Source organism: Juglans microcarpa x Juglans regia, chromosome 7S, assembly GCF_004785595.1.
Source record: "Juglans microcarpa x Juglans regia isolate MS1-56 chromosome 7S, Jm3101_v1.0, whole genome shotgun sequence".
NCBI classification, from domain to species: Eukaryota; Viridiplantae; Streptophyta; class Magnoliopsida; order Fagales; family Juglandaceae; genus Juglans; species Juglans microcarpa x Juglans regia.
In genome coordinates, this window is record NC_054607.1 from 20,667,297 (window position 1) to 20,690,741 (window position 23,445).

Consider the following 23,445-nt stretch of genomic DNA (forward strand, 5'->3'; position numbering starts at 1 on the left):
TCACAATCAACTTAATAAACTAGCAAATTCATTTAGAAATTCCACTTGCCTTTTCTTCAATTATTTGTGAGGAACATTTTTCGAATTGGTAAAACCCAAATGACAAGTGAACCAAACAAAAGAATATCCGAAAATTTAGAAAAGCTAACCTTTTTACAAGTTGAAATGGGATGGTGAACCATTGCCTGCCAGCCAAAGGGATTATTGAGGCTTCGGGGTATTGAATGAAAGATGCCTAAAGCGAGAGTTAGATCTTCAAGGTATCATTTTCTTTCTCCCACCGTTTAAACTCTCTCTCTCTCTCTCCGTCCTAGTCTTTACTTCGAGTATCACATCGAAATGGCCCTACTTATAAGTGTTTCCCCTTTGGTTGTCAAGTAACAAGATTGCACTGGTAGAAAATTTGGGTGCTACTGAGGTTATCAATTTTTTCCCCTCTGAGTTTCCACTTCCCCACATCGTAGCGATCCAACTAAAGATTTTGATTCCGGTGGGTATTTTTTGCAATTGTTTTTCTTGCAATATATGGTTGACCGAAGTGATGGGTTTGTGCTTTAGTAATGTGGTCTCAGTTCAGTTGATTTTTATTTTTTATGCTCAAACAATAAATCGTGGTACTAAGATTTCTCAAATCCACAAAATGAGCCTGTATCCTCCACAATAAAACATTCTAATAGGTTTTAACTTTGAATACTATTTAAGATATTAAAAAATTCAAATTAGGCAGGCCACAGAGCCAGCATAATTTGAAATGGAGTAAAATTAGACTAAAATGATGTAGAGCATTCACCTATTGGGAAGAAAATAATGCAAAAGAACTACGTATAATTTCTAGCAAAGTCGGATTCTCATGGAACCTTGCATGAAATGCTTTAATGGAATTTGCTCTGCTTTACATTCAAAATGTGATCTTTCTCGCATCTGGTTTGCTATTCGCTCGAAGAACAAGAAAAATCTCTCATTTTCTTTGTTGCTTTCAACGTTTTTCTTTCTTTTTTAGGTGGGCGAGGATTCGAATATAGAAAAGGGGGTGTTATATCAAAACTAGATCGGACCAATTGGGCTATGGAATGGAATTTGCCTCCCTGCAGCATGTGGATCAGTTTTGGGAAGAAATATCTTTTTTTGTTTTTTCTTTATTCCACTAAGCTCCACATAAAGCCGGTTGCCCCCTGATTCCGCATGCCCGCTGTTCCTAGCAAAACTGTTAATAAAAGCCATCAAACCCTAATTCTTTTTTTCATCTTCTCTATCTTTACCTGCCAACAACCTCCACAATTTCTCAAAACTGCCTTCTCTCTCTCACTCTCTCACTCTCTCTCTCTCTCCCCTCCTTGTTCCATCGAGTTTGTTGAAATTGATCCAGATTATGTCGCCTAGGTAAATGGTCTTGCACATCTTGAACCAAATTACTCCAAGTTTAATGAAGTTGATCCAATTGGCAGATCTGGAAGAGTACACCTCTCTCTGTCTCTCTTATTTTCTCTCTCTTGTTATCATAGATTTCTCTCTTTGTTGTTATCTGCTTTGAGCCTATTTTTAGGCTTATTTGTTTGTTTCGGTACAATGAAATCCTTCGCAAAAGAGTTTCAAATAGAGTGTATGAACACCAATTTGAGTTTTTTCCCCTTCAATTCCAACTATTTTTGAACTTCATTCGACATGCAGCATATCCATCTCAAATTTCTTCAAGATTTGAGCTTTTTGGGTCTTTTTGTTACTTTCAATCTTTTGGATTTCTGATTTATTTTTGTGGGTTCTTCTTGCCTTTATGCTTGTATTGTAAACACGTATAGACTAAAATAAAAGAGAGTTAACCTTGGGACAGTAAAGCATTAGTATAGGTAGTAGATCTTGAGAGGGCTTCTCTATCTTCATAGCCATGACTCTCCTGTGATCCACACAGATATGAAGTGTGACAATATCTTCATTAGTGGGAACCAAAGGGAAGTGAAGATCAGTGAAACTTCAAGAAAGTCACTATAGGGGTGAAAGAAGGCTGCACTGAGGGACAAAATTGTAAAACCACAAACATAAAGGGACAAAATTGAAAAAAAAAAAAAGAGATCATACTCGGTCAGGAACAAAACCGTAATAACTACCAACTACACGGACATAAATGGAACAAAAGTGTCAAACAAACATACTATTCATTCATGTTCATGGCCTTAATAGATATCACATCTCTTTCTTTAAATAAATATGTGCACGCATGCAAGCTATTTTTGATTTTTATATTTTGAATCGTCTGCATGCACTACTGTAGTCACTGTTATGCAGCTTTTACATTGATTAATTATACGTTTGTCTTCTGATATTTTAGCTGTTATATATATATATATTAGGAGTGGGATTGGTGTAACATTTTTTATGGATTGTGGCAGCCCGTCACAAGGCAGAAGATCATGATAAGTAAGTGATGCAAAAATTTTGTTGTTCTGAAATGAGTAATAAATGTAGTATTAATTACTATTTTCTACTTATATATTTGCATTGTTGATGAAATAAATAGAAAGCCATTTAATGGACCAATTTGATAGGATATTTAAAAATAACACATGACAATTTTTAAATTACAGGGTTTTGTGCTTTTGTGAATTTAATTAGTAAATAAGTGTAATATATATGCATATTGCAAGGGTCACGAATTGGTCGTTTATTCACTTGATTTTAATTAGTAGATAAATGTAACAAACAACCCATTAATGCCAAGAACATAAAGGAAAACATTGCAGCCATCCATGGGTAAATTTAAAACAATTTTGAAAACAAAATTCTAAGTAAATCAAGGAAAGTTGAAACATCACAAAAACCAAATAAAAACAAAGTAATATTCTTCCATTGAGGACAACCTCCTTAAACTCCAATCCAAGCATGTCACCTCCGAATATCTTCTCAACCTCCAGGAAGTAAATGACCTGAAAATGACACTCAAATATCCACCAATTCGTCACTCATGTAAAATCAATGACAAAAAATATCATGAAGTGACGATGATAACAGTACGAGTTTTCAAACGATTCAATCAATAATATTCACGATCAATTTTCAAGTGATGCTGATGCATATACCGGCATCTAGACAACCTAAACTCCCAACCGCTTTGGCTTTTCCCTTCTCCCAAAATTAGCCTTCAAATTCAACATACTCAAAATGCCGTCAACCATTTAATCCTAATCGTAGGATGTAATCCGGTGCAGCTCACTCAAAATTTTACCCCAGTTCAAATTTGCATAATATCAACACCTTTGAAACCTTAAGACTTATACAATGACAAGGAAAATGCTTGCCTTACAAATTATTTACTCGTTTAATTGCACGTTCTATAAATGTTCACCATCCTTTTGGGTCCAACCATCAAACTTGTACTACATCACTTATTTACCATTCATTTTTGTCAGCCTTTCCCATTCAAGGGTGCAATAGATTAATTTTGATATTTTAAGGTGGATTTGGATCCTCCACTATTCCTGAACAAACTGAACTCTTCAACCTAGAGTGGGGGAGAAATAAACACGCAAAGTGAGTCATACAACATTTATTGAGTATTTAACGTTGCCTGAGAAATTCACTCAAATAGCTATACAATAGTCACTAAATGCCATGGGACCCACTTTGTGTCCCTACCTCTCTCTCACTCTAGGCCCTATAGTTCGAGCAGGAGCTCTAAGAGATCCAAGATCGTTTGGGAATAAAAACTGTATTGCGAAAAAAGGAAATCAAAGAAAAGAAAAATATCATTCAAAAATATAGAAATTAAGGTACAAAACTCTGGACCAAATATATGTGAGAGGAAAGAAAATAAATATAACGATCTCATATCCATTCAAGATGCAAAAATACTAACCATTGACGAGATGGCCTTCCCAAATCCATTCTTTCCCATGGTTTCCTGAACCGACTTGACAAAAATCAAACAAAATAATGAAAAATAAGCAGCAGAAATGGAATCCCAACACAAATATCGATGAAAAATCAAGGAAAAGCCGAGTTACAACAATCACTCCTATGTTTTTGTATCAGTTCACACTTGTATCTTGTAATTCCAAAGCGAATAAAATTTTTCATCACAAGTACTGTTTTGTTATTTCAGCAATGTTTTAAAGGAAAATAAGATAATCAAACCCAGAAACCAGTAAGCTAGACCTAAAAGCCAAGAGTTAGCTGTGGACACATTCTTTGTTTTTTTTTTTTTAATTAGCACCGGGTAGTTGGGAGCAGCATCCTGAGTCCCAACTAATCCCGAGGGGCACAGGCCCTTGGTAAGGAGTTTCCCGCAAGTGCACATAGGGTAATTCAAGGGAAAAATCCCCCCAGTCCGATAGGACCAAGAGATTATTTGCACCCACTAGGATTTGAACCTTGGACCTTGGAGGGAGCATACCACCAAGACCAAGGTCTTTACACCACTTGAGCCAACTACTAGGAGTTAGCTGTGAACACATTCATAGACCTCCCCACATGCACACGAGGTCAATGCCCAACAAATTCTCCCATTTAGATTATGTAATGCTTCTTCTTTGACATCGAACCGAAGGTTCTTCTCACCTTGACTACCACAAGGAACAACAATGCTCCCAAAAAGCAATAATTGGTTGACGGAGAACAAAATTATCAAAGTACAAGATGTCCCGTTGCTTGTGAACTTGGGGGAGGCCAAATCAACAAAGGTGCCTCAGTTAATTGAGTGATGTAACTAAAACAATAACATCTTAAGCATATGCAAAACTGTAAATAATTAATTAAATCAACCACTTTCAAAAGTAATACTCCTTTACCTTGCTCATCCTCAGCAGGTTTTAGCCTGAAAGACAGCACTGAAATTTCGGGTATAGCATCTCGCACAACAGCTTGGAAGGTCTTAGTCTTGCCTCCATCGGCTAAGTCCCTGGCCTCGAAGGTTATATAATACCTAATGTTATCGTAAAGATGAGCCATCACTTTTGAGACCTTAACAAGCTCCAGCTTTGCATTTGTCTCCTACATACGAATTAATGATCTCATAATTATAAGTAAAGTGTATTACGGTAAACAGTCAATAACTACGCATATATTTACCCAGATTGAGAAGAGAAACATTTTCGTCAACTAATTTAAGAACCAAGGCTAGAAATATACAAACTGGATTCTTTCTCTCTCTTCTCTCATGACTCTTTAGTACTTTGCGTACTTGGAAAAAAGTTTCTTGTATTGGATGGAGATAATCTTCATGATTTGCTTTTAGCCTACTCTAGTTCCTAACTTGTAGTTCGGAATTTTCACGTCTACACTTGCTGTGTACTTTGGTTATGCCTATTTACTTGCCAATAAAATTAATCAAAAAAATTTAGAGGTAAATCCCTGCCGATCAAAAACAAGTTTGGGGTAGACCTCTACCTCCTCCTTTCTCTCCTTATAATCATGTATCATCGTCGTTATTGGTAATCAAAGCGTCCCACATCTGATATCACATAAGAAGCCTTGATTGTAAAAAATTCTTAGAGACTTCCCTTCTAAGTGATTCTAGGGTTACCATCCATGTAAACTTCATATAATCATCCCCGTAGCACAACAATTTTAACAAAACTGAAATAAAGAAAATACGAGAAAATAGCGATGCAGCATTTCAAAAAAAAAAAAAAAACCAACCGCGAAGCGACGGTTGTATTCGTCGATTGCAAGCTGCGTACGTTCTTCGTAGATGAGGAACGCATGGTAGTAGGTGTCGAGGTCGCGTGGTTGAATCAAATTGTAAAGGTAGCCGGCGATGATTTCGGGAACATCAAAGCCCTAAAACAACGAATCATTCGATTTGAGGGAGGAGATGAAGGAATGAAGCCAAAATTAAAGATAGGCGTGATCGAGGAAGTTAGAAGAAGAGAATGAATTCGGCACAAACCTCGCTCTTGGCAACTGCAGACCTGTAGAGGGCGCGTTCTTCGTCGGGTAAGGAACGTTCATCAATTCCGTCACAGGGACCGAGATCGCTATCGCTATCCTCACCTTGCATCCGTTTCTCATACGACTCTCCCGGAGTCCCGAATCCATTGGATTTATGAAGCAGCCTGCCAATGTCACGGCACTACATATAGGAGTGCTGCTACAGGGAAGCCCCTTGTAGGGCACGAATCGCACGAATAGTGCCGAGTCGGATATGTAAAGAAAAAATAAAATAAAACAAGAAAAAGCTTCTTTACAATTTCTGGCAGGATTTTGCTACACAACTTCTATCATATTTTATATTTAGTATTTTTTTAATTTTTTTTATTTTTTAATATTTTTTTAAAAAAATTTTGTGAGTTTATTTTTTAAAAATTATTTTAAATTTTCTATTTATTATTTATATAATAAATATTTAATAAAAGAAAAAAAAATTAATATAAATTAAGAAAAATATGGAGAGTAAAGTATTAGGGGGTTATGAAAATTATTTGTTTCTAACATTTCTCCCTCTCCCGTACAACTCTTTCATCCTCCGCCCAGGTTAACGAAAAGAAATGAAAATAAAACTTTCTCCTGCACGATGGTGTGCACACGTTTGGATAGTGAAAATATTTTATTTTATTTTATTTTATTTTATTATTATAATTTTTTTAATTTTTACTTAAAATATGATAAATAATTTCATTTTTTAAATCTTAAAATAATAATAATATTGAAAAATAGAGTAATAATACATACAGTTATAGAATGCGCAAGTACTGTGTAGTCATTTTGAAAAAAATGAAGTCTATTATTAAAAATTAATTTCTTTTTATGTGAGTCCCGTATTTATTCACTTTTTTCAAAATGATTGTACGGCACTTACGCACTCACGATTACAACTATCATTTCTCTAAAAATTAATATTCTAATAATATTTTATTCAATTTTTAACTTTCATTTAAAACTATTTCATCTCATCTCATTGTCTATTTTATCTTCATTTAGATGTGTATACTTTAGACATTTTGCAGCTTAAAAAATTTGAAAAGAAATGCAGAGCAACAGTCATGGCCAAGATTTGCAGTGATTTTGTGGGTGTAAAAATAAAGAGAAATTCTATTTGCAGTCCCCACTTAGAGACTGTATGTGCAGACCCTTTATTAAATGAGAAAGATCATCATTTTAGAAGGGATAGTTTTATAATTTTAAAAAATTTTAAAGATAAATTATTTAAGCTTGCATTGCAATTCTCAAATAGAGACTGTATCTAATATTGTTCAAAATAAAACAAATGTGGGTGCAGCAGCCATAGCCGAGAAGGGTCTGATGCTCATGGATGAGAAATGGGACTGATGCTCGTGGATGAGGATGGTCTGAAAACACACCCAAGATGGTCTGAAAACTTAAAAGAGGGTAAATTGGAGATTTCATAAGGAGTGCTTTTCGTGTATTAAATTGTCGTGCATTCTAGCATTTTTCTTTTTGCAATTGACGGCTTATTAATGGGCATCATGACTTATGCTTCTACAGTAATTAATTATATGTCTTTGACATTGCTTTTCTCCAGATATTCTAACATCTCATTCTACATGTTCTCAAAATAATACAAATTTTAAACAACTAAAAGTAAATACTAAATTTTAAAGAATTTTTAATTTAGAAATAACACCATAGGCAAGAGTAAATGAGAAAGAAATCCCTTTGCTTAACTAAAATTTTTATTTTAAATAGAAAAAATATATGAATAGAGATGGAGCCATCTAATTCTATCAGAATTGAACGATCAAATTTAAAGAAAGATTAACGCACCTGTGCGAATTTGTTCTTATTTGAGCCCGATACATTTTTGCACCATAAATTTGTTCTTCCTTCAAAACAAATTGCGATAGGAAAAAATAAAAACTGAGTCTCTTGTCTTTACTCAATACTTGACTATTGAAAACACCGAACAACAACATAATGAATGTCATTGTGACCAAACTCCATTTCGCATACCTTCATTTTCAAATCTAGTTTTGTTGACTTTTAATAATATGGATATGATGTGACCATCATTTATGGAGTTGTGCCATAAAAACCCATAGCTAGGCCATTGCAGGGATGCTCTATAACCCCTGATTAGGGAGGGAATGTTATGGACCTCGGTCAAGTCTTCAAACACTAAGGTCCTCTAGTTCACCTCTCCTTGTGATGACCGATTGCACATTGTCTTCTTGTTTGGTCTTGGAATGATTATGGCAATGAAGATTCCCTAGGTTAATGGAGGTTTGGTGTTTAGTAGTAGAAAATATGATTGTAGTGGTGATGATGTATTAGGGTGATTTAAGAGATGAACTTGTGAGTATGATGCAATGTGGCACGGCTTGATGTTGTTCCTTGGAGGTGGCAACTCTTGGGTGGTGATTAGGGTTTGGATGTGAAGTGAGGCTAGGGTTTGGAAGATGGAAGATGGAAGATGGATATCCTAAAATGTAGGTGGTGATTAGGTTGGCTAGAATGTTCGGCTAGGTCAAATATGAGATTTGGTGGTATGGATGAGGCTAAGGTTGGTTCCTTGAATTTAGGGATTCAAGAATGGAAGATAGGGTTTGGATCCTAAATTATAGGAGTTGTTTATGGAAGATAGGGTTTGAGGTCCTAAATTATATGACTTGTTTATGGAGGCTAGGGTTTGGGTCCTAAATTATTGGACTTGCTTAGAGAGGCTAGGGTTTTCGGCTATGGCAATTAGTGATGGATGAAATGTTATTTATAGGAAAGGTGATACTGTGAAGAATCAAGAATATTAAGGGTGAGGTTAGGATATGCTTGATATGCGAGAAAGTGTAAAAAAATATATGAACTTGCAAGAAAATATATGAACAACGATAGATACTTAGATTTCTTGGGGTCTTGACATTCCCCCTCCCTTCAAGCACATCCTTATCCTCAAAGATCAAATTCAAAAACTTAATGTTATCTCATCATATTCCTCCCAAGAAGCCTCTTCCCTTGGCACTCCTTGCCATTGTATCAACACTTGCCATACCTTCCACCTACTCCTCCCCTTTTGGACAACCCTCTTCATCAAAAGTAGGCAAATCGTCAATGATGAGCCTAGTGTCCCCAACCTACTTCTTTAGCACCGACGCATGAAAGATCGGATGTAGCTTGGATGTTGGAGGAAGTTCCAACTTATAAGTTACTTCTCCCAATTTTTCTAGCACCTTGAAAGACCCATAATATCTCTTGGACAGCTTCAAACTAAGCTTCTTCTTCAAGGTCTTTTGCCCATATGATTGTAGCTTCAAATACACTTAGTCCCCCACTTTAAAGGGGATGACACGCCTCCCTTGGTTGTAGTACTTCTTCATTCTCTCTTGAGCTCCCTCTTCACCTTCACTAGGATCTCATCTCTAGTAATAAACTACTTCTCCACCTCATCATTCTTAGCCATCCCCCTTTCATAATTTACTAAAGTGGGTGGTGGTCTTCCATAAACAACCTCAAAAGGACTCAATTGAATGGAAGAGTGAAATGTTGCATTATACCAATACTCGGCCCATGTGAGATAATCACTCCACTTCACTTACTCTCCATGACAAAAGTATCTCAAATATTGCTAGTATACTAGTCACCACATTGGTTTGCCCATTGATTTGAGGATGGTAAGAGGAACTTGCCTTCAACTTTCTTCGTTGTAACTTAAATAGCTCCTTCCAAAAGGTGCTCATAAACACCCTATCCTGATCGGTCACGATGCTCTTCGGAAACCCATGTAGCTTCACACATTATCAATGAAAGCCTTGGCCACACTTTGGGCCGTGTAAACATGCTTGACAGGAACAAAGTGAGCATACTTGCTAAGTCGATTCACTACCACTAAAATCACCTCATGGCCACTACTAGTAGGTAGCCTTTCCACATTGCCCAGTCCTACCAAATCAAGTTTGGAATTGTCAACGGTTGTAAGAGGCCGGTTGGTGGTCTTGTGTCATACTTGACATTTTGGCAAACATCACATTCGGCCACTAACTTTTTTAGCTCTTTCTTAAGCCCTTCCCAATAGAAGAAGTACTTCACCCTTGTGTAAGTTGTTGACCACCCCGAGTGCCCTCCTTCCTTACTATTGTAGGAGTGATTAAGAATCTCATTCCTCAAGTTTGGAACATTAGGCACATAAACATAGTCTTTGTAGTTGATAAGACCGTCCCTCACCTTGAAGCCGACTACCCCTACTTTTTGTGCTTCTAAAAGTTCAATAATCTCAAAGACTCTCACATCAATTCTTGTACCTTCTCAGATCTTGTCCCAAACTCTCCATTCGGCCCCACTCAAGGCCATCATAGAGGAGTCATCCTCCTCATTCATAAGCCATAAAAAGTGAACTCCCTTCTCTTCTTCTCAATGCATCGGCAACTTTGTTCTCTTTACTCGGTTGGTAAACAATCCCATACTCAAAGGCAAGTAGCTTAACAAGAAACTTTTGTTGCTCGGGAGTGACAATCTTTTGTTGTAGGAGGTGCCTCAAAGCTTGTTGGTTGGTCACAATAATAATCTTGTGGCCCAAAAGATAAAGTCACCACATCTTCACCACATGCACAACCTTCGACATCTCTCTTGCATAGGTGCTCTATGCCTTCTTCATTAGCCCAAGTGCCGTAGAAATTAAGGCCAATAGTCGCTTTTCTTACACCAAAATAGCACATATTCCTTTCCAATTCACATCCGTATACACTTCAAATGGCTTCTCAAAGTTGGGCAATACGAGTACAGGGGTCACGGTCATAGCCATCTCTCTCTCTCTCTCTCTCTCTCTCTCTCTCTCCTCCTTGTTCCATCGAGTTTGTTGAAGTTGATCCAGATTATGTCGCCTAGGTAAATGGTCTTGCACATCCTGAACCAAATTACTCCAAGTTTGTTGAAGTTGATCCAACTGGCAGATCTGAAAGAGTACACCTCTCTCTGTCTCTCTCCTTTTCTCTCTCTTGTTATCATAGATTTCTCTCTTTGTTGTTATCTGCTTTGAGCGTATTTTTAGGCTTCTTTGTTTGTTGTGGTACAATGAAATCCTTTGCAAAAGAGTTTCAAATAGAGTGTATGAACACCAATTTGAGATTTTTTCCCCTTCAATTCCAACTATTTTTTGACTTCATTCGACATGCAGCATATCCATCTCAATGGGAACCAAAGGGAAGTGAAGATCAGTGAAACTTCAAGAAAGTCACTATGTGGGTGAAAGAAGGCTGCACTGAGGGACAAAACTGTAAAACGAGAAACATAGAGGGACAAAATTGAAAAAAAAAAAAGAGATAATACTTAGTCAGGAACAAAACCGTAATAACTACCAACTACACGGCCATAAATGGAACAAAAGTTTCAAATAAAAATACTATTCATTCATGTTCATGGCCTTAATAGATATGGCATTTGTTTCTTAAAATAAATGTGTGCATGGATGCTAGCTATTTTTTATTTTTTTATTTTGTATCGTGTGCATGCACTATTGTAATTACTGTTACGTAGCTTTTATATTAATTAATTATACGTTTGTCTTCTGATATTTTAGCTTTTATATATATATTAGGAGTGGGATTGGTGTAGTATTTTTTATGGATTGTTGCAGCCCATCACAAGGCAGAGGATCATGATATGTAAGTGATGCAAAAATTTTGTCCTTCTGAAATGAGTAATGAATGTAGAATTAATTACTATTTTCTACTTATATATTTGCATTGTTGATGAAATAAATAGAAGGCCATTTAATGCACGTATTTGATAGGATTTTTAAAAATAACACATGATATTTTTTAAATTACAGGGTTTTGTGCTTTTGTGAATTTAATTAGTAGATAAATGTAATATATATGCATATTGCAAGGGTCACGAATTGGTCGTTTATTCACTTGATTGTAATTAATCATTCATTTAGTTTGAAGTTATATATTTGGAAAACAATAAATTTAATGTCTTAACTATTTTATTATTACTTTTCTTTTTAGATTGTTCTTAGGCAGTTATAGTTATGGAAGTTATTGCCGCCGTAAAGTTGGAAGTTATTAGATCTTTCTTTCCATTAGCTTATTGATTGCTGCAAAGAAGAAAAGAGTGAGAAGGATTTGTGGATCCAAACCAATGGAATTAGAAAGGAAAAGAATTATCCTTTCAAAGTGTATAAATTTCCTTGCAAATCTAAAACGAAAGAAGAGTGTATGGAAAGATTTATTGATTAATAAAAAGAAGTCTATGGGTTGTGGGGACCGAGTTGGAGAATTGGCGGATATAGAAAAGTGACGCGAAAGTCGATACGTTAATCTATCAGAGAATACAAAGAACATAATTTATGGAACTCCATGTCCAATTGTAGTTTGAATGCACGACAATATTGCAACATTTGTAATTGTTTGTTAATTTGTATGTATATATATTCTCAATTGATTTTGTGTGGAAGACATTATTGTCAAGCTTGCTTTCCCACTGTTGTGAGCTTGAGTACGGTTCAAGTATGCCACTGGGTTCATGCATAATAAATGATGGAATTGAAAGTTCAAATAAAATTCATTTTGAGATGAAAAAATGTTTTGATTGAAATTAAGAGCGCTTTATATTGAGAATATTTCCATTTTCTTGAGATTTTAGGTGTAAGTGTAAGCGTGTCTGTGCAAGAATTTAATTTTGTGTAACCTCTTCAAGACCGAAGACATTCTTGGTCTTTCGCTATATATAAGTGAGTTTTTTGCATGATTTCTCGTGGCCTTACTCTAAGAACTTGACTAATTTCATTCACTCTCTGATCGAATATTAATGTCGTATTTCTGTCAGACATTGACAAAGGTGAACTAAAAGTAAGTAAATTGAGTGAAGTAACTAAAATAATAACATCTTAAGCATATGCAAAGCTGTAATTAATTAATTAAATCCATCTACTTCCAAAGTAATATTCATTTACCTTGCTCATCCTCATCAGGTTTTAGCTTTAAGAACAACACTGAAATCTCAGGTATCTCATCTCGCACAACAACTTGGTAGGTCTTAGTCTTGCCTCCATCGGCAAAGTCCTTGGTCTTGAAGGTAATATAAACCTCGTTATATCGAAAAGTTGAATCATTACTTTTGAAAAAATAAAAATATTAGAATTTTGCCAGCCAGTTATCATTTATACAAAGCAAAATGCTAGTATGCCTCATGAGTTTGCCCTCTCATTTTGATAGCTCATGTATTTAATTCTTTGAAAAATTCTTTTTTGCTTAATGGTTAAAGAAGTGACTTTTAGTGATATAATCACAATATGCACGGACTTTTTTTTTTTTTAGAAGTATGCACTTACCTTTTACACACTAAAAAGGATAATCACTACCAATTAACTTCATTGGAATTGTAATTACTACACATCTGAAATTCATTGTGGAAAAGCTGTGCATTTTAGGAAAAAGAAGCATATGTGATTGACGGTCCCTAAACTCTACCACAAGGCATGGGTCGGTGACAAATAGAACATGGCAAAAAGAGTATCGTTTCCACAATGAGGAGATTTAAGTACCAATTTATAAAATTTTCTATATTATTTAGACAATCCCAAATTTATGTGACTGACTGCAAATTCTTAACCTGAAAAATCAAATATGAAACGTCCCCAGGGCTTGGCTTTCATCAATTGAATTCCTTCAATGAGTTTAAACCTGGTTGCTTGCATTAATATTTTGCAAATTACAATGACCGAATTCCCTTTTTTATTTGATATCCTCTTTCAAGGTATAACACCTATACTTATATTAATTTCATGTCTACTGTCGTGATCACATAAATTAAATATAAATTCATTATGCTCTATGGAATTCTTGAATGTAGGTCACAAATGTGTGTATTTATTTCTATACTACATTGCCAAGATTTGATGAATTCACGAATTAATATTGAACTTTAACTTCCGTTACTTCATTCAACATCTTAAGCATGCAATTCATGGCTAGTAAATTGTAAGAATGAAAACCGAAATCATCTAATTGTAATTAACAAAGGGTATTCAATACAACCATACCCAAATTGTATCCAAAATTCAATGACTACATCCTAGCCCTAGAATAAGAAAATTGGCAAATCATAACTAATAAAATAATTCAATTATTTCTCAAACATAAATTCGAATTTAACATCCTTAATAATAATTCAGAAACTAAAAATTAGAGAAAGAGAAAAAGAACTTTGTAATTGCAGAAATCGTGAGCTTTGTTCTTCATTTCGGAATTACAGCTCATTCTTCAATCCTCATTTCTTTCTCTCTACCAGTTTGGTTTTTTTTAGACCTCTCTCAATACGCAGCTAACTAGAAGTTCATCCCCGCTTGGTCTCCTCTATTTTTAATTTTAAAATGTTTTTTGTTATGTGCCAGCCAATTCAAAAACCTTACATCTATATTTGCAGCTGAAAATCCAATCAACTCAAAACCAATTCTCTTTTCAAATTTTAAAACAGATCTGCTGCTGAAAATCTGGAATTCTTGGCTGACTAACTTCCAGATGGATTTAGAGCATTAAAATGACACATTTTGGATTTAAGTCCTCATGAAAGTTTTAGACCTCGTTCTCAGCTTTCAAACATACCTGAGCTTGCTTTATTCTGACTTCTAGAACTCCAGATAAAGGCTAAAAACCCAAACAAGGTATGAGTTGCAGTAAACTTCTGGACAAATTATGATTTCTCCGTTTCTGCTAAGTTTTGAACTTCAAAACAGCAGAACTGAGTTTTGGGCTCTTCATAAAAGTTTTAGGCCTATGTGTTAGATTTCCATCAAGCCAAACAACACCTGAAACCAAGGTCTTTAACTCCAGTTACAACCTAAAAACCGAACAGTATTCTATTTTGACTAGACTAGACCAACTAGGATTTGCTCTCTAGGCCTAGCCCGTTTTCTGTTTCTTGACATCATCCCAATTTCAACCTAATTCAAAAATTAAATACTTGCAAAATACTAAGAATTCTAAAGAAATAAATAAATGTAAAAGACACCTAAAATTCTAGATAAACGAGTTAAGAAACATACAAAACACTCTGAATCAAAACAATTAGGACAAAGAAAATGTATGAAATAAATTTCCACATCAGTGATTATCACTGTGCAATTCTACCGATAGTACATATAGGAATGAACAATATGCAACAATATTTGTTAAAGGTTACTTAAAGAATTCTACTGTAATTTTAATTTTAAAAACAAAATCTGGGGCTATGTCTCAAAGATGGTCATCATGTTCTGAATTTATAACAAAATATATATGAAAACAGGTTCTTCACTTCACAAAGCTTTGGAGATCCTTCTTCCCTACCTCGAACTTGAACTCAAACTGCAGGCAACATCCACACATGACAGATAATCTCCTATATGACATGGATAGTACTACTAGTCATTCGTCTTTTGATTCAGACTACTTCCCTGTGAACAGACCACTTTAAATTAAAATTTATGAAGTTTTTGTGAAGAATAGAAACTCTGCTTCTACAACAAACTAGATGTCAGCACTAGCAAAAGCCTCAGGTTCCTTTATGAGACGAACAGATCAACGATAGAAATCTCGATCTGAAGTCCTCTTAAAGAAATATCTACAAAGTCAAAATCCGAAATAGTTTCTTCTCCAAGGCCAAAGTAGGTGCCTGTTGGAAATTCAATAAAGAGTAAAATGTGATATCTAAATGGATCTAAGGATGGAACTCCCCAGAAGAGATGGATTTAGTAAGTGGCAAGCAATTTGAATGAAATGATTCCTACAATTACCGAAACCAATTTAATATTTTTCAACAAAATTTTATATAACATCCTAACCATTATAATTTATTTGGAAACCAAAATTAAATCATTCTGGTACCCTTTTAATGTGAATCGACAATGCTTTATTTGTTGATTGAGCATTTTCCTATGCTTTAATTAGTGTTGATCACTTGATCTTTCGAAACACATTTTATTTTGTTTATTGCAGGAGATATAGAGGTGGAAGAGTTCAAAATATTTCTGCAATTTGGATAAGAGATGTGTTAGACGCAACATGAATTAGTGGAATTCATCTCAGTGGTTTTCTGTATTGATGTACTGGTGTATATATACAAGAGAAAAAGGAATAAAAGTTTGTTACATGTAACTGTAGAGAATAACAAAAATTCATCCTATTCTACGGTTTCTTTCTATTCTGCTACATAGCATGTGTTTGTGACAAGTTCTCCTCATGTATGGTAGAGTCCGAAACAGAGGTATATATCTTTAATAAGATGTGTGACTTCCACATCTTCCAAAATGATGCTTGGGCCAATTGGTTATAAGTCCCAAATGAGTCTCTCGTAAACTCTCTCTCTCTCTTTTTTCTTGTATTTCTTTCTAAAATAAAATTGCGGTGCCCTTATGTGGGCAATATATAATTAGCTTTTTGTTTAAAGACAACCTAACTCTCAATGTGGTTCCTATAAGGTCGGTTCACTCATAATGTAGCATTCAGAATATTTAGATTATCGCATGTAATCGGCAGTTGCACACCTTACGTGTATTTTCTTTTTCTTTTTTTATCTCAAAACGTGCGTTTTGAAGAGATGACCTACATTTTCTCAAAACCCATTCGAATTCCCGCGTCTGCCATTTTGGTGTCTTCTACCTTCAAAGCCCGCCGTCGCCCCTCCTCTACTCTGGGTGCCGCGTCGCCGTCGCACAATAATTGCCCAGCACCCCACTTCGCCGTCGCCCATCCTCTGCTCTAGGTCCCGCTTAATAGTCGCCCCTCGATCCCTCTGTGCCCAGCGTCACAGCTCAGCTCCTCCCTCCCTCTGTAATACCTCTCTCTCTCTCTCTCTCTCTCTCCTGCTATTTGTATGACAAACATTCACTTAATGCCCAGAGTTGCTTTTATGTTATATATTTATTTGTTAAAGGTTAGATGATTAATACTTGAGTCCATGCATGTTTGAAGTGAATGTTAAAAATCGTAGCATGTTTATTTGTCTGTTATTTTAAGCAAAATCTTGTTCTTTGTACATCTCAACTATGCTTAGCTTAGCTAAAGCTTAGCTATTGTTGGTGGGAAAAAGAGATGACCCATTAAAAAAATGAAAATAATTTTGTGTGATTAAAATAAATATGGAACCATGACGGATTTCAATATGATCGACTATGTCCGGTATTTTGCATGCCAAATAGCATTTCACAGATTTGTGTATGTACTTGGTTTTGCTCTTTGCAGGCCCTTCCCTTAAACCTTGATAAGATTTTTCACCCCTTTGTTGTTGTTTTGCTGTCTGTGATTTTTGTTCTAGCTTTTGGAGAGGTACATTTTTATTTCTATGTTGATAAGGTTTCAAGTTGCAACCACAATAGGCTGAACCGAGAGTTACTTATTACTTACTATATTTGGGCCAGATTATACCACAAGCAATATGCTCAAGATATGTTTTTCTCTGAGCATAGACACCATCGAAACACCTTTTGATTGTCTCTCATTCTCGTGGGCTTTGACAGGTTATCTCTTCTAAGATCATAGACCATTGTCTTCCAGATTGCACTTCTAATTCCTTAGTTTCCTCTTGATCTTTATGTGAACTTTTGTGGGTTTTAGTTTGAGAGTTTACCAGGTTGGAAATCCAACCTTATTGTGCTCTAATCAATGTGTTTTGTTTTATATGTATTGTTTTGGACAACTTTACTGGTGTTAGTCATGGGATTTGATACTGGCTATGGTGATAGAACCTGGACAGTCATGGGATTTGGAGTGTTTTTTTTTTTTTTTTTTAATTTTATTGTTAGGGAAAATCTGGACAATCAAATTCAAGTGCAGGGGTAGTTGTGCCATATTACATGAACTCTTTGAAGTGTTTAGGAGAACCTGGATGTTGCTTCTTGTCTTTAGAAGATATGTAGCAAATTATCAAAAAAAAGAAGATATGTAGCATATATGTACGAAGACTGGAATGGGTCAGAATTTGTGGTCATCATTCTTGTTCAAGGTGGTAATCATTCTTGTAATGAATTTGTGGTAATGAATTTGGAAGTACTATCATTCTGGAAGTACTATCAATTGTGGTTGTATTTGTGACCAATTTTTGTTTCATCCTTATTATGGCTTTCAGTATTTGATCTGTCTGTTTCTGCCATTTTTTCAGATCTGGTTTTGACATTTGGTAAACATTCAACCCAATATTTTGGTTGGCACTTCTTTTCGATGGAGGATTTTGACAAGATTGGAAGCGAAGACCACGATTTTCATTTGCTATATATTTAGTTATTGTATAACTTATCAAAAAAAAAAAAAATATATATATATATGTAGTTCTTGTATAACTTTAATTTGGTATGTGGTTGCTAGGCATGCACTGATCTCTGTATATATTGTATGAGGCAAGACTATGTGTATTCATTTGCTGTAAGTTTGTTACAGTGTTGTTACACAGATCTTTTGAACAGTGTTATTACATTTTTTTTATAATAACAGTGTTATTACATTTGAAGTAAGTAAATTTACTGTAAGTTAATTTCTAGTGCTGTAAGTTTATTACAATGTTATTACTGTAAGATCATTTGTCGCAAGACCACGATTTACATTGAAAACGATTATATATTAAAAGCTGGCTCCCAGGAGCGTTTTCACTGGCTGCCTAAAAGTTTATCTTTGAACAAGGTAAAGGTTAGCAAGTATACATGCAGCATCAGATTGCTCACCCTCTGTACATTGGCTGCCTAAAAGTTTATCTTTGAACAAGGGGAGGTTGTCAGGTCTTACCTCACTTGTAAGATCTTCACCAAACCTTTCTGAGAGTATTCTTGTGAGCCTGAAAGCATAAATTCTGTGTTCAACTTCTGAGAGTATGTGGAATAAATTCATGAGTACGATTATGTATTGAATTTGGCAAGATTGCAAACGGATCCATTTTTGTTTTTTGGTCATGAGATGTGCACAAGCTGTTTTCATTAGACAACTTTTCATTACAAAGTTTAATTTAATGAATCTACAGATACCTCTTTTGTACATCATAACCAAAACATAGGAGGAGTACCATTACAGTTAATCCATTAAAAACGATATACTCCATACAACGTGCTATTTACATACAATTTATCCAAACCTAGCCAAAACTATTAATTTGGAGTAGACAAATCATCATCACTATAAGTTAGTTGTTAGCAAGAACTGCCAAACCTAAAATTCCATCTCCATTAAAGAAAAGAAGAAAATGCAGTAGTGAATTTGTAATCTGGATGGGATTTTTTTTTTTTTTTCACGATTGACAACTTAAACAGTGTATGCACATAATCACGACAAATTATGAAGATCTGCAGCAACAATGGACCACTAGAACGTACATGTGTGCGTGCTGCGACAACAAAATAGAATAGGATCTGCAGCACGAATGCTATAATTTTGCATTAACTTTATGAGGTGGAAAGGGGAAATACTAAAGTCGAAAACAATATATGGCAAAAGAGAGAATCACATTCTACTTGGAGATTATATATTTGTCGTACGTGTATGCATGCAATAACTATATTTCTTTTGCTTTGTTTCTTTCCCTGCGCACGTAGTACTCTTATAATTATTACTCTATAAGCATATTCCATACCATCTTCAATTCAGCTACTAGAACATTGCTACTAGAACATGGGATAAGCACTGCTACTAGACCCAAAAAAAAATTCGTCCTACTTCTCTATGCTTTCCATAAGCCACTTCTTCAGCATTGGCAGTCCTAGCAAAATGTTCTTTCACAAACCCAAACTAATCGAGCATATGTTCTTTCTTTTTAGGTTTACCCGAGTGAGGAAAACTCCTCTATGGCCGCAGATCTCTAGAGGGGGGTGATAGAGAGGTGGTGGATCTTTCGTCGGTCTTCCACAGGGTGGTCGAGAGGGATGAAGCACGCTGTGAGAGGGTGGTCTCGTCACGTGGGGTCGTCGCTACAGAAGAGGGAGGGATGATCGCTGTAGAAGAGGGAAGGTGGACTCAAGGAACAGTAGATTTCGAATGGAGAGATGAAACCCAGGCCATTGCTAAAGAGATGAAACCCAGGGCTGCAGATTTTGAATGGGAGAGGAAGGTCTCATCACTAAAGAGAATAAGGGGGTTTAGGTTGAAGAGAAGAAAGGGGGAAGAGAGAGGGGATCGGGGCTTGTGTCTAGTTTAGGTCTTGTTAGTGAGAGAACCCGGTTTAGACATGTAAGGTGTGCTTTGGCTGATTCCAAACAGTGGCTGATGCTAAGAGTTTTTCAAATTGCATACCACAGGCCGTTTCATGTATGCCGTACGTGGCACATTTTTATTGTACTCTATTATATATGAAAAAACGGTTGATCTGTGTGAAGTCATTCTCTTAAGTTATCTCATTGGATTATGCAACTCTAGATGAATTCCATTATATAGCTAAGTTGAGTCAAAATCAGCTATTAGATTTGTCAAGTCCAAAATATTTTGACTATGAGCTACAATATTCATGGATGGTTCAACAAATTTGACATTCAATTGTAGTAAAGTCATATGAATATTTTATTAGATTTTAACAAAAAGCTAGTTGGCCCCTCGATTCGTTCCCGGATAGTGTATTTTATTTTATTTTTTAAAATATTTAAAGAAGTTACCAATAATAAATTGTATATTTTTTTTAAATATATAAAAATTTTAAAAAAAAATGTTCAAAAAAAAAAGAAAAAAAAAAGAACTAGTGGTCTAGCAGTAAGAACTAGGCGGTCAATGGTCACCATTGTCCTAGATTTTAATCAGCCCAACTGTACAATTTCCACTGTTTCTCTCTCTTTGTTTGGCATGTCTTGCTTCCCTTAACACTTGGGTGATGCTACACGTATGCTCATTTTACGCGCTTCTGATTACGTATTGACGTAGTTGTCAAATTAAACCATTAAAAAATTTAGAGGATTCTAATATCCGATGAATGCAAGAGCAATATCCCAGCCCAGAGGGATAAAAGAACAGGGAAGAAGAAGATCCTTTACCTAGGTTCGCTGAGTGCTTATATACTTGGTCAAAGCGGTCCCTTCTATTGCTAGTAGAATGTGCAGAGTTGTACTGCGTGTCGTGCCCTTGACAAGGTTTTCCTTGTCATGTTGGTCATCACTTCGTCATGTCCGTTCCTCTCCTCTGCCTATACCCTGTGCAGGTGATGAATGGCACCCCCACTACCCTGGTCGCAGCAGACGAATGAGTGCCCATTTAATGAGGCGTGTTGGCCACTTACGTGACTGCAGTTTGGGTTATTTAATGCGGCGTGCCCTCTGATTAGCCACGCGATCTGACGTGGCCTCTACCTTCATCCAGTGGGCCTTCTCAGACTAGGCTTGAGCTCGTAGTGAGCTTCGATTTGGGCCACACCATGGCCTGCCAGTTCCTAGGACAAAGTTTGCTCTACATGGCCCGTGACTGGGAGGTCATGCTTTCCTCAGTACCCCATGAATTCCAACTGCGCACGTGCGGTGAGATTCAAAATGCCATATTTCATAACTAGTCGCAGGATGTCGAAGCATCTCAACGGATCATTCACATCACATCATGTCAGTTGTCCACATTGCATTGGGGAAGGACGCGCCTGTACTCGATCGTGGATTGGACCCGCCACGCGCGTATTGCACAAGCCTGTTAACCTTTTCATTTCTTTTATGTTTCATACATATATACATTCATACATACATATATATATATATATTAACCTACAGGGAAGGTTTTTTTTCCCCCTTCTGTTTTATCACTTTTTGACAAAGGCATTAGTCTAGGTGCATTAAGGTGTAAGCTTTTCAAACAATAAATTTTTATTTTCAAAAGTTATGCATTTCTAGGGAGTAGAACATTTATTTGTGAAAACTTATGGAAAATACACACACACAATATTGATTACAAAAGAAGTAATAGGCAGAATGCTAATATTTTTCTCTCTGTAAATTAAAACATTTCACTTTAGATTATTTACTGTTAAAATTTATTTAAATCAAATGGTGATTCCTAAAAAGGATACCAGATTATTTGGAACATACTTCATCTGCTATTATTGGCTATACATTAGATTGGAAGAACATGAGCTAAATAAAAGAAACAGAAATAAATCCGATTAGGAATTCTTACATCTGGTTTGAAATTTTGTTATCACACTAGATTTGAAATTTATTTAAGTCACATAGAGATTGTTAAAAGAGTGTACTATGCAACAAATAGTTTTAAGTATCGAGAAACTTCGGTTTGCAATGAGTTACAAAAATTATTCGTAAGTCATTTTGTCTGTGTGCAGAAACTATATCAGTTATCACAAATGATGGACGCAACATAGTGGTATGTGACATAATAATAGTTCAATGCACCAGCTAGATATTACCAACAAGGTATTATCGTATTAACAGTTTTGGTTTTCCATATAGGGAGTACTGAAAGGCTTTGACCAGGCTACAAATGTTATCCTTGATGAATCTCATGAACGTGTGTACTCGACGAAGGTCTGTATTTTCTACTTGACACGTCTCAGATGCTTTCACTCTTAGGAGCATGAGTGATTGGACTAGAAGAATTTTAGAACCAACATATTTATTAACTTTCCTGGGAATGTTTCGGCATCTTTTTGCGAGACCTTTTTTTCCCTTTTTCTCATTTCTTTATGCCCTCCCCTTGTGGAGGATATGGGGGTGGTAAGAGTGTTGAATGATGTAACTTGTTGGTTCTTTTACTAGTTATAGCATGCTGAATTTGGGAATGTTATGTGTAGTTCACGGAGTAGAACAAAATAAATATAAATAGGGGTTTCACCCCACCTAAATAACTGGACTTCTGGCTTCTTATGACTCACAGGCCACAGGAAGTTGTTCAACAACTTGTGCTGGGCTTGTACATAATAAGGGGCGACAACATGTAATTTCTAACTCTTTTTTTTTTAATGTATTCCTCCCCTCTCCCGGGGTAGGGAAGTGAGAGGACTCTTGCTGATGTTTCTTACTACATGCTACAACATAATCTCTTCTGTGCCTTGATTCTTGCAGAAGCATTGTTGGGGAGCTGGATGAAGAGCTTGATTCTAGTCTTGATTTATCAAAACTGAGGGCTCATCCCCTTAAGCCTGTCATCTACTGTATTGTTATTCGAGTAAATTTCTCAGGCAACATTAAATACTCAATAAATGTCGTTAAGACCCACTTTGCATGTTTATCTCTCCCCCACCCTAGGCTCAAGAGTTTAGTTTGTTCAGGAACTGTGGAGGATCCAAATCCACCTTAAAACTATCATTGCTTTTTATATTTTGCTCTTTAAACTATCAAAATTGATAATGGGAAAAACTGACAAATATGAATGGTAAATAAGTGAAGTACAATTTTGATGGTTGGATGGATCCTAAAGGATGGCGAACATTTCAAGAGCGTGTGATGTAACGAGTAAATAATTTGTAAGGTAAGCATTGTCCTTGTCATTGTATAAGTCTTAAGGTTTCAAAGGTGGTGCAAATCTGAACTTGGTAAAATTTTGTGAGGTTGAGTGAGTGTAAAGGCAGGGTAATATTGGCTGCACCGGATTACATTCAACGATTAGGATTAAATGGATGACTGCATTTTGA

The 23,445-nt window shown here is 35.8% G+C and overlaps 1 protein-coding gene and 1 long non-coding RNA gene across 2 annotated transcripts; both read right to left on the bottom strand.

Annotated features, from left to right (window-relative positions):
• Window positions 1–2,688: 2,688 nt before the first annotated feature.
• LOC121240267 lies at window positions 2,689–6,035 on the bottom strand. The gene is made up of 5 exons (XM_041137660.1): window positions 5,879–6,035; window positions 5,629–5,769; window positions 4,779–4,980; window positions 3,848–3,901; window positions 2,689–2,918 (listed from the first exon to the last, which is right to left on the bottom strand). Exons 1-5 carry the CDS (start codon window positions 5,987–5,989, stop codon window positions 2,896–2,898), a joined length of 531 nt encoding a protein of 176 aa, XP_040993594.1. The 5' UTR covers window positions 5,990–6,035; the 3' UTR covers window positions 2,689–2,895.
• Window positions 6,036–7,820: 1,785 nt separating this feature from the next.
• Window positions 7,821–17,371, bottom strand: LOC121240269. Its single transcript, XR_005935502.1, has 3 exons — window positions 17,226–17,371; window positions 8,802–8,812; window positions 7,821–7,831 (listed from the first exon to the last, which is right to left on the bottom strand). It is a non-coding gene; the product is annotated as an uncharacterized LOC121240269 (long non-coding RNA).
• Window positions 17,372–23,445: the final 6,074 nt, after the last annotated feature.

Bases quoted from the DNA above. Each gene is read 5' to 3' on its own strand.
- LOC121240267 (XM_041137660.1), bottom strand. From the start codon at position 5,989: ATGCAAGGTGAGGATAGCGATAGCGATCTCGGTCCCTGTGACGGAATT. The intron at 5,770-5,878 runs GTTTGTGCCGAA...TCGTTGTTTTAG, and splicing joins CTGCAGTTGCCAAGAGCGAG to GGCTTTGATGTTCCCGAAAT. The intron at 4,981-5,628 runs GTTGGTTTTTTT...ATTCGTATGTAG, and splicing joins AATACAACCGTCGCTTCGCG to GAGACAAATGCAAAGCTGGA.